Source organism: Pelmatolapia mariae, linkage group LG7 (assembly GCF_036321145.2).
Source record: "Pelmatolapia mariae isolate MD_Pm_ZW linkage group LG7, Pm_UMD_F_2, whole genome shotgun sequence".
Taxonomy (NCBI): Eukaryota; Metazoa; Chordata; class Actinopteri; order Cichliformes; family Cichlidae; genus Pelmatolapia; species Pelmatolapia mariae.
The window spans coordinates 34376046-34403574 of NC_086233.1; the positions used below are offsets into that span (position 1 = coordinate 34376046).

At 38.4% G+C, this 27529-nt stretch overlaps 1 protein-coding gene across 1 annotated transcript in view; it reads right to left on the reverse strand.

The window, feature by feature from the left end:
- Nucleotides 1–27529, reverse strand: part of cacna1bb (calcium channel, voltage-dependent, N type, alpha 1B subunit, b) — a 226641-nt gene that overhangs the window by 52765 nt on the left and 146347 nt on the right. Inside the window, exons 15-25 of the mRNA XM_063478885.1 lie at nt 17748–17820; nt 17333–17450; nt 16780–16847; nt 16257–16363; nt 14115–14177; nt 9965–10711; nt 7533–7708; nt 6746–6875; nt 5588–5717; nt 4757–4816; nt 2071–2177 (exon numbers count right to left, since the gene is read on the reverse strand). Coding sequence (XP_063334955.1) covers nt 2071–2177; nt 4757–4816; nt 5588–5717; nt 6746–6875; nt 7533–7708; nt 9965–10711; nt 14115–14177; nt 16257–16363; nt 16780–16847; nt 17333–17450; nt 17748–17820 — 1779 coding nt within the window. The remainder of the gene's footprint in view (nt 1–2070; nt 2178–4756; nt 4817–5587; nt 5718–6745; nt 6876–7532; nt 7709–9964; nt 10712–14114; nt 14178–16256; nt 16364–16779; nt 16848–17332; nt 17451–17747; nt 17821–27529) is intronic.

Consider the following 27529-nt stretch of genomic DNA (forward strand, 5'->3'; position numbering starts at 1 on the left):
TTAACTGTGCATTATTAGTAAGAAAATCCTTCATCTATCATTCACTCTGTTTAATAGTTTTTATTTAGCTCTTTTATTTATTTGCGTCGTTATTATAAGCAGCACCATTCAGTTTCTTTGTGTTCATAATGACCTGAATCACCCTATGAAAGCTCAAACGTCTGATATGTTTTTGAAGCAGTGTTTTGTTCAATCTCAGCACTGCCCCACTGTGCACTGTGTACATTGTAGCTTCTAACACACATAAAATATGTCCAATAAATGGAAAACGGGTAATTGCTCTTATGTAACCCGAATACAGATGTAACACAAACATAGTTACATAACACAAACAGAGGAAATGCAATGTCTTTAATCGTGACTGTGGTGGCGATGATAAAAATAGAAAGTAACAAAATATGACATTTGTGCAAAACGTTTAGCTGTGAGAAGACAAAAAACAACACCTTGCTAAAAATACCACGAGCTAAGGTGGAGAAAAACTGATTCAAACGGGCAGATATGCACATGAATAAACAGACAGACTGACAGAAAGAGCAGGCATTACCCCATAAGGCTCCTGAAAGCAATCCAAGCCAGAAAACAAAGAAGAAAGAGAAAAAGTGACAGAGAGAATACAGAGAAAGAGTCAGCAACAGATAAAAGACAGAGACAAGCATCAACCTGGTGCTGGCAAAAGACAAAAAAAAGGAAAAAGAGAAATCAGAGACAGAAAGCGTTATAAAGAAAAACACACAGGTGACAGGCAACTGTGGAGAGTTTCAGTCAGTGTGCGAAATAGTGGCAAAAAACCCTGAAAACATTGTTCAAAACAAAATGTGTGATCACCAGCTTTCTCAAGAGACCCAGAACTCCTTCTGGCTTTGGAAAACATTTATTTACATGATTTCCAAACCAGTTGTATACTGAGATATACTGAAATACAGGTAACAAGAATAAGTCTACTGATACCAGTAAGAATGCTCACCAATGAGGAGTCAATTCCACTCAGATTACAGTGCAAGTGGGGATTTAATTTTGACTTACACCACAGTATCTAAGGGCACGTTATACAATTAAAAAAAATGCAATGAAAAAAATAATTACGTAATTACGTGGGGTTATTTGCAATTAAAATTTATTTGATTATCTGAAACATGCACAGATGTGCAAAAAATTAGGAAATCATAAAGGGGGCAAATACTTTCTCACAACACTGTAAACAGTGTGGTTCTTATGCCCATACCATTGACTGTATATAAAAAATGGACAAAACATGGCCACCATGTTATCACCTAATGGTTTACGCCATTGTTTTGAAGCCTAAACATGAGCATTCTAGTGAATTGTCTATGACAAGGTGGTAATGGCCTTCTTTATCATCAATCCAACTATAAATGTGACCACATATTTAAAATAAATACCTGACAATATTAAATAAGACTTAAAACTAGCGAATGACATTATAAACATTTTACAGAATGTATAGAAAAGATGTGTGTAAACATTGTTACCTTCCCTAAACTCATTCATACCTAACTCATGCACAATGAAAATAAGTTGATGCAGTGTTTTATATACAGTCTATGATCCATACTATGTTTGAACTTCTACTCTACTAAAAAGAAAAATAATATTCAAAAAGCAGATTCTGTATAAGGTATTAAATCCAAAGTACCAACTAGATGGCAGCTAGAGCCTGACAGTCATGGGAAAATCCTGTCCTTCTGTCTCCACCTGAGCCTTAAACCTATCAGCCAAATTGTGCATGACCTATTAGCCAACTAGCAGGGAGGGGCTGTGAAGACTTTATGTAACAATGAAAGCAGAGTTTGACATAGTCATGGCAGCAAAATAACCGCTGGGCAACAGAAAATTCTTGGAATTCATGGGAAAACAATAAGACGAGCACATTAAAATTCATAATGCTCGTCCACTGCATAGTTGAGAGGAGGCAACAAAACAAACCATTTGGCGTTTTAATGATGATGGTTTCCACATCTTGTTATGTGGTTGGTGTACATTATATTCAAGCACTGCTGGGATGATAAAATAATGAACAGAAAAAAATTCAAGGGAAAGCTGACTCACGAGCAGGCAAAGGCCACCAGAGCTCCGCTGACCACGATGAAGTCCAGAATATTCCACAGGTCACGGAAATAAGAGCCAGGGTGGAGAAGTAGTCCCAGGTCAATCATCTGGAGTCGCAGAGAGTGATGGAATTACAGAATTAAATTAGACACATTAGGATGGAGTGTTATCTCCACGTAAAACCACAAAGCCAATTAGTGATGTCAGTGACATGCTATCCACAGTTTGCTGGCCTTTTCATTAAAGCTCAGATGTGGTTATAAGCAGGTCAAAAGCATAAAGTAAAAATAAATCTAACAAGCTAAATTTGGTTAAAAATGACGAAAGCTCATTATGAAACAAATCCTTATTAGATTAAAAAAAAAAAAACTGAAACAGATTTATATGTATCTTACGCTATATAAGTAAACAGTGCATATACAATGGTTTGCAAAAGTATTCGGCCCCCTTGAACTTTTCCACATTTTGTCATATTACAGCCACAAACATGAATCAATTTTATTGGAATTCCACATGAAAGACCGATACAAAGTGGTGTACACGTGAGAAGTGAAACGAAAATCATACATGATTCCAAACATTTTTTACAAATAAATAACTGAAAAGTGGGGTGTGCGTAATTATTCAGCCCCCTGAGTCAATACTTTGTAGAACCACTTTTTGCTGCAATTACAGCTGCCAGTCTTTCAGGGTATGTCTCTACCAGCTTTGCACATCTACAGACTGAAATCTTTGCCCATTCTTCTTTGCAAAACAGCTCCAGCTCAGTCAGATTAGATGGACAGCGTTTGTGAACAGCAGTTTTCAGATCTTGCCACAGATTCTCGATTGGATTTAGATCTGGACTTTGACTGGGCCATTCTAACACATGGATATGTTTTGTTTTAAACCATTCCATTGTTGCCCTGGCTTTATGTTTAGGGTTGTTGTCCTGCTGGAAGGTGAACCTCCGCCCCAGTCTCAAGTCTTTTGCAGACTCCAAGAGGTTTTCTTCCAAGATTGCCCTGTATTTGGCTCCATCCATCTTCCCATCAACTCTGACCAGCTTCCCTGTCCCTGCTGAAGAGAAGCACCCCCAGAGCATGATGCTGCCACCACCATATTTGACAGAGGGGATGATGTGTTCAGAGTGATGTGCAGTGTTAGTTTTCCGCCACACATAGCGTTTTGCATTTTGGCCAAAAAGTTCCATTTTGGTCTCATCTGACCAGAGCACCTTCTTCCACATGTTTGCTGTGTCCTCCACATGTTTGCTGTGTCCCCCACATGGCTTGTGGCAAACTGCAAACGGGACTTCTTATGGTTTTCTGTTAACAATGGCTTTTTTCTTGCCACTCTTCCATAAAGGCCAACTTTGTGCAGTGCACGACTAATAGTTGTCCTATGGACAGATTCCCCCACCTGAGCTGTAGATCTCTGCAGCTCGTCCAGAGTCACCATGGGCCTCTTGGCTGCATTTCTGATCAGCGCTCTCCTTGTTCGGCCTGTGAGTTTAGGTGGACGGCCTTGTCTTGGTAGGTTTACAGTTGTGCCATACTCCTTCCATTTCTGAATGATGGCTTGAACAGTGCTCCGTGGGATGTTCAAGGCTTGGGAAATCTTTTTGTAGCCTAAGCCTGCTTTAAATTTCTCAATAACTTTATCCCTGACCTGTCTGGTGTGTTCTTTGGACTTCATGGTGTTGTTGCTCCAAATATTCTCTTAGACAACCTCTGAGGCCGTCACAGAGCAGCTGTATTTGTACTGACATTAGATTACACACAGGTGCACTCTATTTAGTCATTAGCACTCATCAGGCAATGTCTATGGGCAACTGACTGCACTCAGACCAAAGGGGGCTGAATAATTACGCACACCCCACTTTTCAGTATTTATTTGTAAAAAATGTTTGGAATCATGTATGATTTTCATTCCACTTCTCACGTGTACACCACTTTGTATCGGTCTTTCATGTGGAATTCCAATAAAATTGATTCATGTTTGTGGCTGTAATGTGACAAAATGTGGGAAAGTTCAAGGGGACCGAATACTTTTGCAAGCCACTGTATACAGAAAAGGACAGTATCTTCAAGCCGATAGAAATTAATGTCTGTCATGAAACTATTCCTGCTGCTTCCTAATTGGACTAATTATTATGGAGAAATCTGTGAGCCAGTTTACATTATCAAGTGATGCTAAACCCAAATATTCTTCCTTGTAGCGGGGTGTCTGGCTTCTGTTTTAGGTTCAAACACTGATCTCCAGGACTCTGACTTGGATTATTTTGGTTCGTGCAGCAGCTTAAAAAATACCACTATCAAAGTAGAGAAAGACATGCTACACATTGTAAAAGAACAGTTAAAGGCAATAGGATGTAAGCAGCTGATTATGAGAGTGACATGCTTGCTTCTGAATATGCTTTTTTTTGATGATGCATGCATCAAATAGTTTTCTGTATTTTAGCAATCAAGGCATCTATCAAGTATTATACCAATGCAATATTTTTGGAGAAAGTGTCAATGTAGTTTTATTACTTTGTGATTGTGTTTTTAGCTTTGTTGAGTGTTGATCAAGGCAATCTTTACATTTAGCTCACCACAGACGTTGTAGACGTATGACTTGAAAATGACCAAAATCTTGCACAGCAGGTTTTCATAGCTCATGCGGCTCAAATGAAAATGTACCTTGATTTTTCCATCCTTCTCACCTTAATCACCATCTCAAAAGTGAAGACTCCAGTGAAGACATAATCCAGGTACTTGAGAACCTGCAAAAAGTTAAGCAATAAGGAAATATCCTTTAAAATGACTCACTAACAGACCCAGTGACAGATGCTTTCAGTCTTTGAAAGGGTGTGTGTGTGTATGTGTGTGTAAGAATGGACCAGATATGCACAACGCGTTCCTATGTCCTGCCAAAGATCTCAAACTCTGTCAGCTTTGCGCTGTACTGAATAGATACACATTACCTTAACACCTCACAACAGGCACACATACTCACCAAAAAATAAATAACACTCACACACACAAACGCACAGACGCACACACACCCACACCCACACACACACACACACACAGTTTCCCTCTGCACCCCTGACTACAATACTAACTAGCTGTGCTCGTCTGTCAAAACAAAACAAAAAAATCATCCTTATTCCCAGCATGGGCTAACATATCACACAGGGATGTAAAGAATACAAAAACAGGATAGTTACTGGATTTTTGGCTCTGAACCACTTGCGAATCAGTTATTTCACCAAGAAATGATTAAAAGTTTGTTTTTGTGCCTCCTACCACTCATTCCTCAACATGGATAAACTGTCAGATCCTGTTAGGAAGAACTTCTCAATCGGTCCAAATGAATCAGTCAGTGAGCCCAAATGAGACGTGTTTATGTGTGAATCCTCATCCGGCCTGTGCTAGCCTGCATGTTTTCATGCATATACTTGTCCATGTGTGTTTATCTGTCTGACAACAAGTGTGTTTGTTGTGTACTTCCAGATGTTTATTTATGAAGTCTTGATGTAGGCCTGACTCACATCGTTGCGCGTCGCATTGGCTTGCACGGGGTCCTCAGCTGCCAGGGCAATGCTGCTCATGGTAATGACCGTCAGGATGCACATTTCAAAGTAGCGTAGGTTGACCACATAGTGACACAGCCGTCGCACCCTGCAAGACCACAAACATATAAACACACACACGCACAAACACGAGCAAATGTACTACACGCTCAGCAGTGACAGCTCACAAGGTGCTTTCAGGTGACATCCTTCCGTAACAGGCCGTGGACAAACGCATATCCAAAACAATACATGAAGGTGGGCATGAATCTGCCGCTGAACTATGCCGTATTCATCATCAGCTGAGTTCACAGAGCTATAGAGCATCTGCCTATTTGTAGCATTACTATTTATATATATTTTTTAATTTATAGCATTAGCATTACTATAGCATCTGCATTTTATGCTATGGTCACTGCTTCTGACTATGATTCAATTCTTGTGTTAAATCTTAAAAGCTTAAGGTTGAAATGTTTAACTAGCCATGCTTTAGCTCACTTGTCTATAAGATCTTGAGACCACTTGAGCATCCAATGGCCTCGAATTTGAGGTGGCACCTTCCTTATACTCAGCTAGAATTTATCCCAGGATGCACAAGAAATAATGTTCTAATTGGGTAAAGAGAAAAGGATCCAAAAAGCAGCAAATGTCCAAAGAAGAGCCTTGAAAGACCTTTGGAAAGCTTGGAAAATATTGCTCGTGACCACTTTAAAAGAAATTACAAGAAACTCTGGCTCCTTGGAAGCAAAATTAAAACAAATGAGGGATGGTTCAAGAACTTTTGCACAGTACTGTATATTTGCAGTTGCTGCTTTCCTCCCCAAAACAGGTCGTCACAGAGAAAATGACTCCAAATTGAAGCTACACCCAGAGCTCCACTTCTGGGAGTGACTGTTGCTTTTGTGTGTAGGTGAGGCATGAAATACCCTAAAGAGAAAGGATTTATTTAAGCATGACAAGTGAGAATAACGGTGATTCGTTATTAACCACTAAAGAGTCAGACATAAGCAAACCACTGACTGTTTCAGTGCTTTAAAGAGGAATCTGAATGAAATCATTTAAAGCTTTTAATTCTCAATATGCTGTTTATGCTAATCCCACGCCAGTCCGCTGAGTCACCTCGCAGTGGTAACTTACGGGTTTGTTTGGCCAAAGATGAACATTGAGCTGTAGGGAAGGATCTGCCGAGGCCCATTAGCTGCCTCGTCCTCTTCTAGATCTTTCTTCTCCTCACTGAGCTGGAGGTTGTCACAGTCGATGTTGTTCACTGATGTGCAAAAACAAATACGCTCATTTAGCTCAAAGAAGCACAGACCGTAACAAGTGAGGTATTTTCTATGGATGTTAAATGCAGGCTTTTAGTTTCTTTAGGCATTTTATAGCTGCGCTTCACAGAAATATACAACACATCATTTCACTAATTAGACATTTCTCATAAGATTGTGGTTGCAGGGTCAAGATTAAGTGTGACAGCTATGTTATGAAAAACGGTTTTTCACATGGAAGAATATTAACATAGCTCACAAACAAGTACACATACTTTCACAGACACCTTGAAGAGATGCAGTATTTCTGAATAAAAAAGTTACACTTTCTTTTTTCCTCCTTCAGATTAAAAAGGTAAAAAAAAAAAAAAGTCATCCAAACACAAGTGTTATGGCATGATTTTTTCACAGCGTGTGGGCTTCATCGTCAGCTGAAATAAAACTGTGCTTTTTGACAGCTCATTTTGTATTTTAGGATATTTGGCTGCTTTTATATGTGTGATAAAAGTCTACTCACTCATTTGATTCTTTGCTAATCACGAGATGTGGTGACTTTTGATTGAACTTTGTAACACAGTGATAAGTAACTAATATAACACAAATATGTTTAACCTCCCTATCCTTCCCCACCTCCCGTCTCAGTAACACACTATGCTCACTGGGTATGATGGTGGTTTCTCCAGGCGGGGCAGTGATGGTGACAGGAATGTGGATAGCATTGCTGTTGAGGCCAGCCTGGCTGGCCCTAGTGGAGTTCTTCTGGTTGTCAGCATCCTCTGTAGGCTGCTGAGGACTGCAGGTAAAGCTCTCCTCCTCAGCATCTGGCTCCATCTCCCTGGAGAAAAAAAGATGGGTTTAGTGTAAAAAAACAAAACAAAAAACCCCCCAAACTTTGTTTCCTTTCCCTTTTGTGCAAAGAAGCACAAGGTAGCTCTAAAAACACAAATTTCATGTAGTATCAGTGTATAAAATAAGTTCAGGTGTTCATGAGCAGCTCTCATAAGGCCCCACCACAGCATTGTAATCAGGTTGAGGTCTGACTGGACTATTGCAACAACTTGATTCTTTTATTTTTCAGCCGCTCTGTTGTATGTCTGACTTCTTGTTCAGTTCAAAATACTGTACATGTCCTGTGGCTGTAAAACAAGCCGAAATCATCACCCCTCCACCATTGTGCTTTATAGCTGTTTTGAGCTGTTTGTGCTGATATGCTGTGTTTGTTTTCCTCCAAATGAGGTGTTGTGCATTGTGGACAAAGACCTCCACTTTGGTGTCATCTGACATTGTTCCAGCTTTCTTGTGGTTTATTGAGATGCAGCTTTTCAAATTTAATCCTTGTTGCCATGTTCTTTTTAGAGAGAAGAAGCTTTCTCCTGGGAACCCCAAACAATCAAAACAATCTGAGTTTAAGATATACCTCTTGTTTTGTTTTGTTTTTTCTGCCAGGACTGCATACAGTTCTGTAAAAACTTATTATTCATATGACTGCAAGAGTCTCAAGCACAGACTGTTTTTATAGCCACTAATCTGAAGTATCAGTCTTTGTGCAGTTGATTACAGTCCAAACACAGCCAAGAAAGGTGAATACATGGAGAAAAAAATAACATTTTATTGAACAGCATGAATAAAAGGACAAGTACAGGTGACTCACAGGTCCTCAACTGGCAGTTTTAGTAAATACAGACCATAAAAGCCACACTATGGGTTTTTTTGTGTGAAAAAGGTAATAGGTCTTCTTGAATAAATCTTCAAGTTTTTGTCATTTCTTCAATGGAATTAACTTTACTAATTTCCTAGAACAAAAATACGATGATAGGGTGCATAACCCAAACTAAAACCATTTGACCCAGGTTGCAGATGTGCTAACAAGATCAATTCGCCCATGGAGTGATGATGGCTGCAAATGGGCCTCAAAGTTGGATCTACAACAAGACAGTCAAAGTGTGTCTGTGTGGGCTCTCAGTCATCCAGGAGAGAAAGCAGCTGGACTCCTTTAATTTTCTTAAAGAGGTTTCACCTCTCATCCGAGAAGCTTCTTTGGTCTTCTAGAACCAAATGGTGGAGAGTCCCAGGTATTTAATCCCTAGTGGGAGTTGTCCCATACACAGGGAAAAGGTTGCTTTCTTTCCACGCTCCTTAGACGAAATTCAAAGTGGATTAATGTTTTTTTTAAGTTATGACAAGTTATGACTGAAGCTACACCTGACAGCAGAACTCTGTCTTCATATTTTTGCTGAACTTATTTAGAAACCAATTTTGGCGGAGTTAATTATTTGACTTGATTTGAGGTCAGGCATCAAATGAGAATCACAAGTAAAGGCCATTAATGGCACATGGAGTGCTGGTAATGTCCACTCAGATAGGTTGTTGTCTAAAACTGGCTTTACAAAAAGAGAAACAGTGTTGTCATGGATGTGGAATGAAGAAATGGGAAGCAGAGCGAAAATCTAATCTTACTGAGCTGCAGTTTGTAGTTGGGAGCAGTAATATATTAAACGTGCTGATGAAACCAACAATAATAAAAACTTCTGTTCAAAACACATTACATCAGAAAATTACAATAAAAAAGCAAAAGCACTTTGGTGTTTGTTGTCTGTGTCTGTTGTTACAGACGCAATCAGAACTTCAACCTGCAAAAGCTCACTTTTTTGCAACGCTGACACAGAGTTGTGTCATCTTTTTAACTTGACATGGAAAACAGTTATTAATTTACACATTTAGCAATAACAAAGCAAAATTTGCACTAAGGTTTGTAAGCAAAGCAATGGAAAGAAGAGGAGTGAATGGGATGAAGAAGTATTATAAAAAAATGTATTATAAAATTTCATATATTCTTACTTATTACTGTTTACACTTAAGATGTCAAATAATCATCAACTGTCACAACTAACTAACAGCCAGTGAATGAGATAGTATTAGTTAATCAATAATTTATGACATATTCTGAGGTAAATACACCTAATTAAGTTATTTGGACACATTACGACTTAAATAAAGTGTATTAGTATAGTGTGTTGGTTAAGTTGAAATATTAGGTCATTATTTTAGAAAATTAAACATTTTATATGAACAACAAAATCTGCAGCTTTACCTGTAACCTCTGTTTCCGTTCTTGTTCCTCTTAGAGTCATCTCCACCCAGAGCTGTCTGAGCTCTGCCCGTACGAGAGCATCGGTCCTTCCTCTCTCCATTACTATCTCCTCCACCTCCCCCTCTACCCCTTTGCTCTGACTGTGCACCATTTGCCAACATCCCATTCCCCTCTTTAGGTGGACGATGTGAGTGATGGTGGTGATGCCCCTTATTATCTCCTCCTCCTCCCCGCAGGTCATTATTTTCCTCCTCAGGGGAGCCGGCCTGGTGGTGGTGGTGCCTGTGCCCCTGCCCTCCATTGCGGTTGTGGCTCATCTCCCCTCTCCTCTCTTTTGTCTGTGGACCATCAGCATTGCGATCTCTACTCCTGCTGTGATGGGTGTGGTGCCTCCCTCCCCGGACATCTCCTTCATCTCTGCTCTCCCCGCTACTGTCGTGGTGGCGGTGATGCTTCCTGGAGTGTGTGTGAAAGCTGTCATCCTGCCGGAGATCCCCTGCCTCCTCCCACCCTCCCTCGGGGGCCCTGCTGGATTTGTCTCCATTCTTGGACTCCACCCTAAGGGGCCTGTCCAGGTGAGTCTTCATGTCGGGGTGCAGATGAAGGGCGCTGGACATCAATAGGCGGTCATCGGGGTCGAGCTCGTTGTACAGGGCCTCGCTGCTCGCTTTTATGTTATGTCTCCTAAGCTGGTTAGTCCTCTGCTCCCACACTGACATAGCCTTCGCTGAACGCTGCTGCTCTTTGCTGCAAACATCGAATAAAACCCACAGGAAAAGATCATGGAACAGCAATAAATAATGACATATAACACGTTTAGCTCTACTTTATGAGGTGAACATTACAATCCACACTTCCATCCATAGTCACACTGTCATCTGCGAATTCTAACATTTATCTTTAAAATGACGCTGGATAAGTGAGTTAGAAACAAGCCTATGGATGCGTCAGCACAGATGTGTGCAATGGTGAAACGTTTACTTACCATGCATGAATATGTATCTCAAAACCAACATAGAAAAATTTGACAATTTGACAGTTTTCTTTCTTACAATCTTCGTACACAATGTCTTCACACAGCATACTCTCTTGCAATGTGCACTCGAAAGAATATCTATTTATCGGCAAAGTGTTGGCTTTAAGTCATTCGATGACATGTACATTTTTCATGTCATTTTGTTAAAAAATGTAAACAGTTATATTTAAAGGAGTTTTGTTAAATGAAATTTACCTGATATGTTTGTACCAGGTACAATTTCTTTAATGACTAATGAGTTAAATGAATAAACTTTTACTCGCATTTTATTCAGAAAATAATTCTATGTCCTCATAAACATGAAGCATTATTTTTGTGTCTAAATAGGAGATCCTTATTCTTAATTTGGATATTTTGACATTTAATTCTCTTACCACTAAGTATGACTTATATTACACTGTTAAGCTTTTAAATGTTGTGAAATACATTATAAATCTCTGACTAGAAAATGGGTTATGCAGGTTTTTAAGTTTCTTTAGTCACAGAGTAAAATTTTCTTCTCTAATCTAACTCACTTCTCCTTGGTATGGCTGTATAAATCTTACATGTTGTTATTAAGGCGTCGTTCTCTTTTAGACTACAAGCAGGCTTTTTGTGGTATATAAGAGATTTGCACATTTTATAAAAGTATTTTATATGCTCAAAGAAAGTCTTTTTTCACTCAGGTGAGTGTTTGCTAAAAAACAAAGGTTTATAATAATAAATGGACCCCAGTTTATACCCGAGGTCAGATTTGAAAGTAACAACCAATAAGATGAGATTTTTTTTCCACTAATTTCATAAATTGAGCATTTACTTACAGATATTTATCTTACTAAAATACACAAATTCTAGTCTCTCCGTCCACGAACTCCTCCTACACGATCAGAAGCTGAGCTACAAACCCTACCACAGCTACATCTTAGACCCCTAAATGATCTATGTTGCATATTGTGAGGTCATCATGGTGTCTAGCAACCACATAACACGTAAATCACAGGTTTAGAAACCTGTATTATAATATGGGCATGTACTATTGTTATTGCATTACAAACTAGCCAACTCACTATCATTGCTGTGCACAGACCGAGCATGCTTAGTCCTTTAAACAAGAACATGTACAGTAATCTATCCCTCCTAGGTACTCCTCAAGACTCTAAGTAATGAAATTACCACATATGGATAGATTATCAGGCCCCTGATGCCCTAGAGGACCCTGACAACTCTTAGAATCTTTTCTAAATTTGTGGAACAAGTTATATTGAGTATTGCTGCATGGTGGTACATGTCAGAAATTAAAATAAAATGAGAGGGTCAAAACTTTGATATGCCTATTATTTAGCAGGTACATTGGCGGAATTGTTGGGTTTGTGTTATCTTGCCAAAACTATCTTTAAAGAACTCACGTCAGTAAACAGTAACATTGGTCATTTTAAAGTTGTCATGAGGTGTGCATACGTTTCCATGTACATTAGTAGTTCCAGTGAATCCTCCCTTACAAATAAAAAAATATAAATAAATAAATATTGATACTTGCTATTTATCACAACGTCATTTGATTGAAAGTCTGGAATTTTAGATTATTGAAACCTTATAGATTGACGTACTTGTCCACACAACGTATTAATTCTAGTATTATCAGATGTCTATATTCCAAATAAAAAGCACGTATTTGTATATTAATACATACGTACATGCTAATTTATTCCTGTCTCATTGTGTGTTGCATGGTGAATTTCTTTTATTTGTACAGGACTTTGGGAGTCTTGCACTATAACGGTGTAATCTGTAGGGATATTTTTTTTAACTCTTCTCACATGCAAGATAAGTTTGTTTTGTCAATTATTAGGAAGATACTACAGCTACTACTAAAACTTTTATTTTAGAAGTATTTTTCAACCATCATGTGAAACTTAGAACAGCTGTTGTAGCAGACAACATCAAAACGTTTACCGGGACTTCTTAATATGGCATGCCTCACTGACATTGCACAGGGTGACCCGAGTCATGTGCAAATGGTTCAGGCAGGAAAATCATGCGGTGGGTAATAGCAGAGTTTAGGGGAAGATGATCTGGGATAATAATTATGGGGCGAAATGGGAGCTTTTTTTATTTCTCAAAATAAAAAAATCAAACATAGAGCATCCATTTAATGTAATAATATTCCTGGTTATCATCAATGTAATGCATATTGCTCCTGTTCACAGTATGATTTGTGAGTTTTATGGGTTAGGTCATTTATTTCCATTTTATCACCTGTACCTCAAGACACATCGAGCGGGGGAGGAGTAGACAGTATAACTCCTAAGAGACAGACAGGGAGACAGAAGACAGGACAGGACAGGTATCCACAGACAGGTGAACTACTGAAATACATGTAGGCGATTGCAGAAATGAAAGCTAGAAATGCTACAGTAACTGGTGAGATATTGTGACATAGCACATGCACACTCAAAAACACAAGAAGAGCAGTCCTTATAAGAAACCAGTGTTAACTCAAAGAGGTGTGATGGCCTTCCAGCAGCACCGTAATCAATTAAGAGAGCAGATCACCAGGAAGGAGAGCAAAAGCTGGTTGTTGTTGTGTTTTTCTTTTAGTGACAGCCTGGAGTCTACAATAACAAATAGAATGGAAATGCCAAACTGCCTGTGGTAGTAGCAAAGCAGAGAAATTAAACATTTATAGACAAATTATTCACATCACAGAGCTGAAGATCTATTACTGTAGGCACCGAAGGCTAGGCAGAGGCACAACAGTCTACAGTTTACAGTCAAAATTAAACCACAGTGGCACCGTGTGCCATCTGCTGTAGTGCAGTTTCGATGACTTAAAAAAGAAGAACCATAAATACATTTCACTTCACTAGCAACGAAGTTATGACAGAACACAATTTAGTTTTATGAAGGTGCAGAGGAAAGGAGAGGAAAAGAGAGGACTGGAGGAGAGAACAGATTGTCCGAAAGTGGGAGGATACAAGAACATGAAGAGATGTAAAGAGGGAAAAAAAACAATGCATTGCAGAGAAGAAAGGTGACAGAAGGGATGAAAGACTAGAAGAGAAGGCGAAGAGAAAAGGAAACAGGAAAGGAGAGGAGACCAGGAGGAGAATATTGTAACAGAGAGTGATAACTCACGGTGACTGAATGCTGCTGATGGACGACCTGCGAGAGAGTGCATCTCGATTTTGCTTTACAAAACTGTACATGCAGAACAAAAACAAAGGAAAAAAAAATGAGACACAAATCTGAAGGGGGCAGGTGGACAAAAAGACTGACATTCCACCTGCCCCCTGCCTTCTGTGTTACAGCAAAGGACTAATCTGTGCAAATACTTCAATAACACAACAGCAACGGAAAAACGTGTGACATTTTTATGACGAAAACTGAAACTGAAAACCATTCAGGAGTTTCAATCCAAAACATATTGAGAGGAAAAATGTCATCTTATATTTTACAATGAAATGTTGAATTTTAAACATATTTAGATATTTAAAATGATTTCAAATGAAGATTCTTAGATTTTGTCTTCAGTTTTGTAATGAAACCCTGAGTTTCTCTGAAACAGCACATTCAACACAGATAGTAAAAATAAAGAGTTTCTTATGAGCCCACTGACTTTTTGTGTTAGCACACTGATCAATGCACTAACTAAACATGTCTGACAATGCTGAAACTAATGCACAGGGCCACATGATAACACTAAGAGCAGTGTAATGGGGAACAAGTCGGCTAGCCAGGGATTTACGGCAGTAATAATTTTCTAACTGACCTCATAGTGAGGACGACGGCAATTAAGGAGCAAGTTTTACAAATGAATAAAAAAAAATGTCATCACAAAAAGACCTATGCAGAATTATTTAACACACAAGTGGAAACAATCACGCACGAACACAATGCAGAGACAATGCATTGTTGCTGTTTTAGTGAATAAGATAGGAAAATACAGTGAGACATGATAATTTATAGCTATGAATAATTGATCCGTTTGGGTTCTTTTGGTTTTCTTGTGCCACTTTGAGTTTCTCCATTTTTTTCAGTGTTGCCCTGTCTCTGTCATCATGCTTAATGTTAGTCTTCATGTCTCACTGTTTATGATTTACACTAAGCTTACTCGCTCTTTATGAGTATCTCATGTGTCTTGCTTTGGTTTTAAGCTGGGACCACATAAAAAAAATGCAATGAACCCATGATTTGTTCTCAACAACACAGAAACAAACTGAAGTTTTAAACTTAAAAATGTAGCATTTAAAGACTGTGTGCACTGTGTATTATATTCAAACATCTCCACTTTCATCTATCCAAAGGAGCATGTTCCAGACATCCTGCTGTTTGTTCAGATGCAGCTTTGCAAACCAGAACCATGCTGCTGTGTTTTTTGTTTTTTATAGAAAAGAGGCTTTCTTTTGGCAACCCTTCCAAACAAGTCACACGTTTTCAGTCTTTCCAAGTTTAATGTCATTAACTTTAACATTTAATGTGCTAAGTGAGGCTTATATAGTCTAAGATGTAGCTCTTGGACTTCTTTATGTTTCTCTGAGCATTGAATGGTCTGGCCATGGGTTGAATTTGCTAGGAAGACCAATTGTGTAATTTTTGTGACATTGTGTTAACACAAACCAGCAACCTGCTAAACGTTCAAGTCATTTGCATTTGAATTTTATTAGCAGTGCCCAACTTTATCTATACTTCTTACACTCTTAATTCTTAACAGTGTACTTAGTTTTCCAAAGACTGCAGAATCCTCAGAAAACTTTGAGCATCACATCGAGTATCTGCGCTGATTTTCATGATTTTCTGCTAATCATTACTCACTAACTTTAGTAGACAGAGAGAAATAACTGGGAGACGATATCTAAAATACTACTGATATTATCATCTAAAGATGCAGAATGGAGAGCTGCATCATTTGTAAGTCATAATCAAACAACAGCTTTGATTATAAAATGCCATTTTAGCAGCAGGTAGCAACATTCAAGGGCAAAATAAAAAAAAATATCATGAAATTTGCTAGTGGAAACTCACACGTATTACTCACTGAAGCTTCCTTAATTGCCTATAACACTAAAGAGGGTAAAGAGTAGGGTGTAATAAATAAGAAACACCACAGGGGCACTGTCTTAATGGATGAGAAGTTCAGAACACAGACAAATCAAACAGGGTACAAATATACACACAGACATGTCAGACTGAGAGGGAAGAACCTACGGAGAGATATCATACAGTTTTATTTCCGTGTGGGACTGAACAGAGCTGCTGTCTGGGGAAAGAGAAACTTACGCAGCGATCGAAATGTTGGCTGCTGACATCGGGCTGACTTCTTTCACTTCCAAAGCTTTCTGCAGAGCAAGCTTCTTATTGGCTGCCTCCTCCTGCTCCTCTTCATCCTTCAGCCAGTGACAACCAAGACATTAATTTGTGCTTAATAGGAATACATTACTATTGCAACAGATCTCCATAGTTTTCTGGGCAAAATCAGATTAGGCAGTCATGACCTTTGTTTAGGGAAAAAAAAAGTCAATCAGAATTTAATTGTGTCATCTGATATTGTCGAAATTTTACCCAAGACTGATATCTGTTTTCAGCCATATATAACCCTAATACAGCCATGAAAATAGGATCACATCAAACCCAGGAAAAGCTTGCTGAAAAAGCTCACTCTGCCAGGTGTCTCAGCAACACTGATATTTGTTCAAGGAGTAAAGGATGAATCTGTCTTTACTGTGTTTCAAAAATCAACATCTGGCAAGTGTTTTTTTATTTTGATTTTGTTTTTTTTCGCTGGGTTGGTTTTCCCGCCTACCTTCGTCAGCTCTTGTGCATTTGCAAGGTTATCGACGGCGATAGCCAAGAAGACATTCAGGAGGGTGTCTGAATAACAACGGCACTCAGGAGCAACAACAGTTGGACAGATTAAGTATTCATTGGCTTTTCCCACCAAACTAGTAGCAATCTGAAAAATTGATGCTGAATTGATCTGTCAGTTTACCTGACAGAGCAGGGCCTAATTTTTCACCTCAAGTTGGGATCTTGACAAGAGTACTTGAAGGCTGACAGAGTAAGAACTCACTGCTAGCTGGCAAAAAATTCTCATCTTTCATCACCTTTGTTTTTTAGAGAAATCACTCCTATTTCAGCTTATATTTACGAGCTTGAAAGACTTAACTTGTAACATGAGTTGGCTGTAGCATGATCCAAAGTAAAACATCCCTGTAATAACATTTCATTTACATGTATCAAGAAAATACTATGGTTTACTGTTGATAAGGTCAGCATTTACATTGGAATTAAATGTTTTCTGTAATTGATGGGCACTGCTTCTGACTGTGGGTATGCTGTGATGTCAAAAAGGATACAGTTTCCAAAGAGTGTGAGGACGATGAAGTAGATGGAGGAGAACATGCCGCCGCGAACGCCTCCTTGAGACTCAATCCCGTGGTACATCACTGCGTTCCAGTCCTCGCCAGTCAGAATCTGAGGGAAACGAGAATCAGAGCGAGGCTGGGGTCGTCGGCAGGTTGTAAAGGAGCATGCAAATCTCACAGAGCGCAGAATTAAATTACTTTACAGAGTGAGGGCTTATGAGCACAGGCTAATTGAAGGATTATCAGTGAGCTCATTAGGGCACACGGAGGTATGCAGACCCCTCATTTGCTCTAATTAAAATGACTGATAACAAACTTTATTTTTCCATAGTGTCAATATGCTCTTGTTCTCATTTGGAAAGCATGAGTGCGCACATATGTGTAATGTTTTGTTTTCTTGTTTTACCTGGAACACCGTGAGGATGGCTGCTGGGAAGGTATCAAAGTTTGTTGTTGGGGTTTCATCTTCAAAGTTAAACCTAAAAAGGATTCACAACAACATAATTACAAACTGGAAAAAAAAACCCAAAACCATTAGAGCAAATGTTAAAAATGAGGTTCCAGTCAGGTCTTAATGGGCTCTACCTGCAGTTCAGGAAAGTCACTTGGATTAATGGGATAAAAAACAGAAAGCTGTGAGGAACGATACATGTTTCAGGACATGAGAAACATGAGAGCACAAGAAAGGACAGATTCACACTGCAGTCACAACTGGATCATTTTCTTCATTTTGTTTCCCATCGGCAACACCCCCACCACCCCACCACACACATTTACACACACATTTGTACTTCTATACCTGTGAGGACATTCAATGATCATTTCCTGATCCCAACAATTAAAGGATAAATGCAATTTATAATAACATGGATATTGCTTTTGTTGTTTCATTTATCCATAAGACCTTGCTGTCAACAAACTGACAGCAGATCATGAGACAGACTGGATTTAATATTCCTTATGCCATCTCCGAACTGGGGAGAGTTCAAAGCCTTACAACATTTATATATTTATATATTTGTAGCTGTTTGTGGTTGTTTGGAGTGAAAGCTTTTTATTTTTTTATCTTGTGTAAATATTCTCTGACTTTTGCTAAAAAGGTGATGATCACAATTACATTTTTATAAATTAATAAATTTAAATAGCAAGTAACACTGACACCAGGGCTCAAAGTAATAAATTACAATGATGCTCAACAACTTTACTAGTTTTTTAAGAGAAAAGAAATCTACAACTTTAATTCTGAGTGATTCTGGTGACATCTGTTAAAGTAAATTGAAAATGAACAGCTTCAGCAGAGAAAAAGTGGCATGTTCAAGGTCACAGAGCCTCATTTCCAGTAATTTTCAGCTATCATTCCAGTCAGCTATCATTTTCAATTAAAACATGAATGCATTCATTGGCAATCCAACTATTTTACACATGTGCAGAAGCAACCTTCTGTAGGCTAGATTGGATTTTATTTGGCTAGTTTTATCCTGTCAGCCATAGCCAAGGCATAACTTCAGACAGTGCAGCCAGTGTAGGGGATCAAGGGCCAGAAGGTAGGAGGAGGGCAGCTGAAGTAATTAATGGAAATGAAATAACATAATAAAATAAAAAAATGTATTTTAATAAATGCTCTTGCTGTAGTGTGCATGGCTCTTAACAGCAGTTTTTGTTTTGAGTTCTGTAGGCTTCTACTTCATTGTAATGATTCTCAGTAGACAAGGGTTGTATTGTTTTTATGTACTTATGTAACGGTAGAGTGTAAAATACCTTCTCCTTTTTTTTCAACTAATTTACACTTTTACACGAGCTTTACACAAGCAAATTTTCCAGAGTGTACCAAACTTACCATTAAACATGCTACATGATGCATTGTCACCATCCTTACTTATTCTTTGATCATAAAAAACTAAACATTTAACTCCCAACCTTTTTGTAGGTAAAATCAAATGCCAGCATTTACCCTTACATATTTTGCTCTAACTGCTCTTTGAATTAATCTTCATACAAAATGTACACATCTTCCAAAAATGTCTAAAACTTACACGTCCTCACAAAGACAGAAGCACAATACACTGATGGGAGTAGGCTTTTCGGATTTCTTTAAAGATCCAGGGAGAGCTTAGTCTTCTTACATCAAGTGGTGGGGGATGTTTTGTATTGATAAAGGCTTGTAGAGAAGGATGGGAGGAGGGACATGCAACAGAAGGACATAATGGTCACCAGGTAGCCAAAGCTCACGGCTATTAAGTCCAAAACACACTGCTACATTTGCTGTATTCACAAGCAAATCAACCAATTCACATGCCATGTTAACCATCAAAAAAGTTAAGCAGATAAAGTAAAATGTGAAGTATACATTTTTCTTCCTTTCACACAATTCTTCACCAAAGAGCTGATTTCAGTTCTTTTGTTAAAACACTTAAAACACCACAGAAGAAGTGCTAAATGACAAGAGGTAGCCTGGTTGTGTCCATGCTTCATCACCTTAAAATTAAAGTAACTTGTATGAAGCACATAAAATAGTACACATGGCTATCTTGGCATGCATCAGAAAGTGCCAGTCTGTTTTGGGCTCAAGAAAAGAGAAAACCTGAATGGAAAACTGAACATGCGGAAAAGGCACCAACAGAAATCACCAAAGAATATAAGATAAAGTTGAGAATGGGAGAAGTTCTAGTATTTACAGCTTCACTAACAGCATATTTGTTGTGTACAGCCTCTGTCTTCTTGCCACACAACCTATTCTATTCTCTGCTGCAAGTATGTTAGTATTAAGATAAACACAAGACTCCAATATGTATGTCTGATATAATGGATCCAAAGTGGATTCAGTTCTCTTTACTGGATTTCTACGACACTGAAGCAATTTAGAAACTATATAATGGACGTTAATAAGAGGCTCTAGCTTAATGACATACTTTCATCAGACATGCACAGTTTCAACAAAAAGACTCTAAATCTTTGCACAAAGCCCCCACATGACCCAACAAACCTGCCAAAACCTGAATCCGCAGTCTTGAAACTAAAGAAGACAATGAGAGAGTGACACAGAAATGCATGAGGATGGGTCGGTCATTCAACTGAAAATAACCTGCATTCCTACTATTCATCATTTGAACTTCATTCAGTTAATGATGAAAATAAAAAGGCAGGTATAAGAAATGTTTGAGGTTGGATAAAAGAAAAAAAAATTCAATTCATGGCAAAATAATGGGAAATATGTATTGTTTTTAAATGTATGTTATTTTAAAAATTAGCACTTGTGATTGTTTTTAATATGAGAACACAAATGATTGTTCACCAGTTTCAAATTCTACTTAGTTTATATTCACCTTTCCTCTAAAAAGCAAAGAAAGAAATTAGTTTAAGATGGATTTGGTCAACAGGTTTCACATTTATCTTCTGGTTTATTAAATTCTGTTGTGGTCAGATCACATGCCAATGCACTGCAATCGAACTGAGTCAGGCTGCATGTAGCGGGGTGTGGTTCGTGGCTCAGCTGCAGGGTAGGGGTGGAGCAGTGAGTTCAGGGTGTGGTGTCAAGGGATGGTTGACCCACACAGCTGACCTCCATCTCACTAACTATGCCTTCCCGATTTCAGTAGCTGCCAGGGACTGGAGGAGAGCGGTGTGTGCTGAGCTGGAACTGAGCTGAGCAGTGTGAAAACTGTATAACTCAGAGTGGCATTAAACATTGTAAGTAAATATTCAACTGTCGACGCTGCGTGTGTCCGGTCCTTGTGTCACACTGCAAAATGGGCACAACACATCAGATACTCAACCGGTTGTATTTTGGATGTGTGTCATTTTGCTATTAAAATTTCTGTCCTGTAAAGCACCTGACTCAGGATTTGTGGAGGGTTCAAGGTTCTGGCTGGACTGAATGTATGTAACTAATGTGAATTTATATGTATGTACATGGCAACAGAGTTCCAATGGATAGCAACATATTTATGAATTATCACTATACCCATTTTAAGCAAACCCAACTTCTTTTCCTACCCATACTTTGAGTGATTTCTACTCCACCTTTGATGCTTTTCAGTTGTGACTGATTATGAACAATGAAGAAAGCAAGCAATGTGCATGGTATTCCACATATCCATATGTCTTTTTTATCTTTAAAGCTGTTGTTAGAACTACACCACACTGTGGGTAGCTGTTGATATTTACAAATTAAATGTGCATTATTTAAGTGGCATATTTAAAGTTTTGAGAAATATTAGTAAATTGGTCAATACATTTGAACGTCTAACTAGACTGTGAGAGACTGTGTAAAGCTGTGTACAGCCAACATTATTTTAACATTTAAATCCTACATATAACAGTGTCATATCATTTATAAACAATTGCTTGCTAGCATAGATTTTGCTTTAAGTGACTGAATATCAATGACTTTCTATGTCTCTTATCATTACTCTGCTGCTAGCTGCTGCCTGTGTAGAAAGCCCTTAACCGGGATACCTTTAGTTCTAGGCATCCTAGATTTCAGTTAAAATGCTTCTTACTAAAATATTTTTATTTTATTTTTTTAGTTGTTTTTTTTTTCTTTGAATGGATCTCCAGTTTTTTTATATACACAAAAAAGTATTTTATTTATTAATTTGTTTCATTTATATAGGACATTTAAAATCAAAGTGCTTTACAATAAAAAAATAACATATAAAGTAAACAATAAAAAATAGTAATCAGAACAAAATTGCAGGTGAGTTTTAAGGCAAAATATACAGAGCTGAAAAATTCTTTATAAATTTACAATCAAATATAAATAAATATTCTTTTCATCTTGAATGTCTCCCGACATCAAGGTGTAATAAAAAAAAAAAATCTGAAAAAGTAGAATTCAGAAGACAGCAATAATCCTGACAAAGTTTACATGCGATAGTGAAGCAAGATGCATATTAAAGTTCAGGAATTATATAGCAAGCTCCCATTGAATGCTTCCAATAGGCATTCTACAAGTATTCACCTAAAATTACTTATATGGGTTCAAATACTGTAAATTTGAGTTGAAATGCAATTATTTTTGCAATTTTGTATAAAAATTAAATGTCTTAACAGCCATATAATCCCAAGCATGTGATATGTCATGCAAAAACCAGAATGAAACATGTGGGGGAAAAATGTTTTTGGAAGTCAAACCCACATGTAGAAGAGAGGCAAAAGGAAAAGGAACAGACTTTAAGATGAGGAGAGGATGTGGAGCGCCGACAGTTACCAAAGCGACTGTCGGTGCAAAAGAGCAGACCCAGCTGTAGGCACATGTGTCTGTGTGTGTGTGTGTGTGTGTGTGTGTGTACTGTATGCATGTATACTTGGTTCTGACCAGTCATGGATAATTTCAGGTCAATATAAATACTCATATTTAGTAAAATAATCTTTTTAAAAACAGAATATTAAAAAAAAAAAAATTCCTGCAAAATCTGACCTGTTGTGGTGTTACTTCGGCATTTTCAAATTACTTTATCTATTTTTTTAATAATAGAACCATCAACTCTAAGGTACCTCAAACTCATCTCAAATTTCGATCAAGGTTATTTTTATTATATAAAAATAATTTATCATATAAATTATAATATGCTTCAGCTACATAAACTTTACCTTGGGGTACATAACTTTACACTATTTGTGTTAGGATGATTTTAAATTGGAATAAAAAGTGACAAATCATTACCCTAAATTTTGGGGAAATGATTTGTCTTTAATTCATCCTGTCTGCTTTCTTCACCAATTTCTCCATTTCACATCATATCGGTATTCCCTCTTTTTATTCTTTTCATTCCCTGTTTTATACCCACACACACTCTCTCTCCATCCCACACTTCTGTCTTTTTTTCCCCTCGTTCACCGGGGATTAGTGGAATCTGAGAATGGATGCTGCATTTTGCTGCTGCCCCTTTGTGTGCAGACTTCTGTTTACTCTGATAATAGGGATTGGAAGTGCACTGTTTGGCTTCCATGTGTCGTCCATGGAGACTTCATTAAATCAGAGTCATAGAAGGCCAAACTCCCCACAAGCTCATGCTCTCACTCTCCTACATCATACATCATTTACAACAGCAACAACAACAGCTGGTTTATTGTATAAATAACGGCAATGGATATTGTTAACACATGACTATTTAAAATATGCAGCTAAAATATTTTCATATTATAGGTATTATAGGTTTTTAGATTTTTGAATAATTTTTGTCATCAACCAGTACCCAAGATTTAGTATTTATTTATTTTTATCTGATTTCAGTTTTTTTCATAAAATAAGTGGCAATTCCTGCTATTACATAAGAAACAGTTCAATGTGTTAACTTTAAGTTATAAAAAAAACTAGAATGGCCACTTAAAGTTTGCTCTAAACTGAAGTCAGCCCACATAGACGCCGTGTTAATAATAATGTTTACTGTACAGCCTGGCACAAAAAACGAACAAACAGACTCTTCGACTGCACAGATGTTGATTTTTTTTTTAACACTACAAAGGGTTAAAGTTAGAGATGTGGCAGCTTTGACTGATGAGTGAATGCTGACACAGCAGTTGGAAACAGGGCGTCTACTAAGCCTAACCGCTGAAAGCTTGAGTCACTGAACTGAAATTTCTCCATTATGTTTTTGGTGTTTTTAATGCAGTTCTCTGACAAATAAAATGGCTTTCAGTGTGGCCCAACCAAAAGTTTCTACTTCAGTTACAGTGAGTGAAATTCAATGTTACTCGGAATTAATTAGCTTATATAAGTGACCTATGCCACAGGTACTGAGAATGTACCTTTCTAGCCAAGCTTTCCAACAGAAGATTAGTTATTACTAAAACCCAGTTGCATTCTGCCAGGACAATTCAAATCTAAAAATAGACATCAATTAAAATGAAGCAAAGAAAAGCAATTTATCTCTATTTATCTCAGACAGTGCTGTCATAAAGCTGTTTGCAGCCATCCTTTAGATCAGGGGTCGGCAACCCTGGGCACGCGTGCCAGAAGGGTTAACTGATGCCAGACCATAGCTGGACTGGCCATCGGGCATTTGCCCGGTGGGCTGATGGTGATTTTTTGTTTTTATGGGCCGATGATTTTTTTTTTTTTTTTTTAGTAACGGTATAAACAATGAAAGGTGGTGGATTGGCCAGATGCTGGCCGATGTGTAAAAATAACTCAGTTGTTTGATGGTGGCTATGGCGGAGCTGCCACAGAGGCCAGCAGGTGGATGAGGGAAAGGGGAGACAGGAGGAGGAGAGACCCGAGGACGGTCCGAGTGTCAGGTGAACTGAACTTCAGGTAAGAAGTTATGACCTGCAGTCTATCTGGGTCAGATATAAACCAAGTGTAGGTGTAGTTTATTTTCGTTGTGCTGACTTTTTACAATCAGTTACAACAACTCATACTGCGTACTAGCTAGCATGACGGAGTTTATATACTGCTGGGTGGGTGCTATGATGTTACTGATAGTGAACTTTATTTTATTCATAAGGTTAGTTAGTAGAGTTGCCAACCGTCCCTTAAAAAAATGGAATCGTCCCGTATTCAGAGAAAATATTACGCGTTTCGTATTGAGCTGTAAAGGAACACAGTTTGTCCCGTACTTCAGCTAGAATGGAAAAAGACACAAAGTTGGAGTTATTCTGTGTCTTTACGCTGTCAGCAGTCTCTTCTTCTCTCATTCTCTCCCCTCTCTCTCCTGTTGCTACTTCAATCATGAAACTGATCAATGATCAGCTGATTGGCTTTTCTCTCTTGTTTGTTTATCGCCCACTTTGCGCCAAAAAGAAGAAACCGGCGGATGTCGCGCTAAACAACAGCAGCACGTTTAAGCTTGATCAGCTGTTGTTAGAATTTATTTAATATTAATTTCTAGTATCAGCTGATGTTTGTTGGAGCCACAGCTGTAAAAGCTGCTGGTCATGATGTCGGTTTGGATATGTGGTGAGAGGGAAGCATGAAGATGAAACCAGGAGATGTTCTTACTGAATCATCAGAGCTGAACAGGTGATGGAGAAACAGGTTTACCTTTTAGGTGACATGAATGAGTCAAAAGGAAGTTATGAACTGTTTCTGAGAGACAAATAACACCAGGATCCTTTTCTACGTAAGCTGACAGCTGGTAACTGTGCAGGGGCGGGTCTAGCAAAGTTATGCCAGGGGGCCAGGTAGGGCATTAACAGGGAAAGGGGGGCACAAAGAAATACTTTTCTTTCTTATTCTCATTTAAAATGTCTCGCTTTTCATAAATAATTATCTGAATCTTACAACCAAAGTTTTATCTGATGGAAAATGTACAGAAATCATACATATACCAACAAGACAGTGTACATCACTGTCACAACAGCGTCTGTTTTCATTCAAAGGCTTTATGGCTTTTCCTATAATACCTGGTGGGCCGGTCTCTAGTCAAAAAGCTCGGGCCGATTTTTCGTCCCAGTCCAGCCCTGGGCACGACACGCAGTGAATTAATCTGAGCAGGTGCATTAAAAAATAAATGGCCGGGCCAGTGGTGCACATCGCAAATTAGCTCACATAGACACATTAGTTGTGTCACTTCTTAATGATGGTATCTTAGCTAACAACCCCAACTACCAGATTCAACTTGAAATTGGCTGAAAATAACTTAGCCTACCGGTGAGAGGGACGTTGCTAGCTGGCCGTTTTTTCAAGCGATGTTGAAATTTCCACATTCCGACACAAATGCTTCAGGAGCTGTCCGCTCAGTGCAGCATCAGCACCACGGAAATACACGGATACATCCGTAGACTCGAGACAGAATTCACAATGCGTTTTTGGGACTTTCAGGTGTATGGACCAATGTTTTCTTTTCTGATCAAACCAGAAAGCTTTAATGAGCAGCTGGATTTGTCTCGCATTAACTGGCATTAACTGGCTGAGTTAATGCCAGTTAATGCGACATCGAAATGCAGCTGATTGAACTGAAAACCTCGACTCTGTGGGGGTCAAAGTTTGCAGAACTACGAATGCAGCTGGAATCCACAGCTGTGCGTGTTCATGGAGCTTGCATTTTCACGTGCTGGACATCACTACCTGACAAGTTTAACTGTCTTCAGAACACTGCAGAGGCCTTATTGACAGTATTTGGCTCTACATATCTGTGTGAGCAGATTTTCTCTCACATGAGTGTCCTCAGGTAGCCGTCTGAATGCTGAACACTCGGAGATCTGTGTCTCTGAGTGGGAGACCAGAGATCACATTAACATGTGTATCTCTGTATTAACAAACATGCCATATTGGCCCAGTTTATTTTTCTTATCATTGTTGTGAGGAGACCATAAATAGCATTTGCATTTTCTGTTGTACAGTTCATTTGCTGTTATGGAGTTCTTGTTATGGATAAAAAGTGTCTTTTTTTGTTTCAAAATAGCTGATAACTATTCGCTGATAGCTGCCAACATCTGCGAACAAATATAATTCTATAAAGTTGTTCTATATAGTGTGTAACTGTTAATATAGAGTGTTATTAAATTTATTGCTAATGCAATCATATGGCACATTGACTTCTGAGGAAATTTTAGATGGCTCTCATCATCAAAAAGGTTGCTTACCCCTACTTTAGATCACTGCCATCTTGTGACCACGGTTGTCTATTGTTGCTCAAAGCTCTGCTTCTTTTGTACTCATAGGAAACTGTAGCTGTCACTGTTTAACATCTCTTTTTTTGTGATTTGTGCATGCACGTTGTGGATAAACTGTAAATCTTTCACAGTAAACTGATGGGGAATAGCACGCGAGGCGAGGCAAGCTACCGCTGGAACTGTTTTCACTGCTCTGAGGAACACAGCTAGCATTAGCTAGTAAAGATGTTTCAATGATGTGGCACCATAACACATGAATTTCCTCTTGCTAACCGCCATGGTCAATGTGCGACTTCCTTCAACAGGCAAGTTGAGCAGGTGCAGGCTCAGCCAGCACTTTCAGATTAGCATCTACACAATATGCTAATGCTGAAGTGTCATAAGACTTGACAAACAAATCATTTGTGTTGGGAACATTTATTTTAAAAATGCATTTCTGTGGAACCTCAGCCTTGATTTTTCTTTGTTCACTCTGGCTTTTGAAGAAGTTCTGAAACATTGTAGAAAATGATGGGATGAATTTTAATTTGCATTACATCTTTGCAGCATAATAAATTCCTGGATGGACTGACCACGAGTGGTTATTTTCATTGCAGATTAATCTTTTAAATTTTTTGATGAAATGCCAAG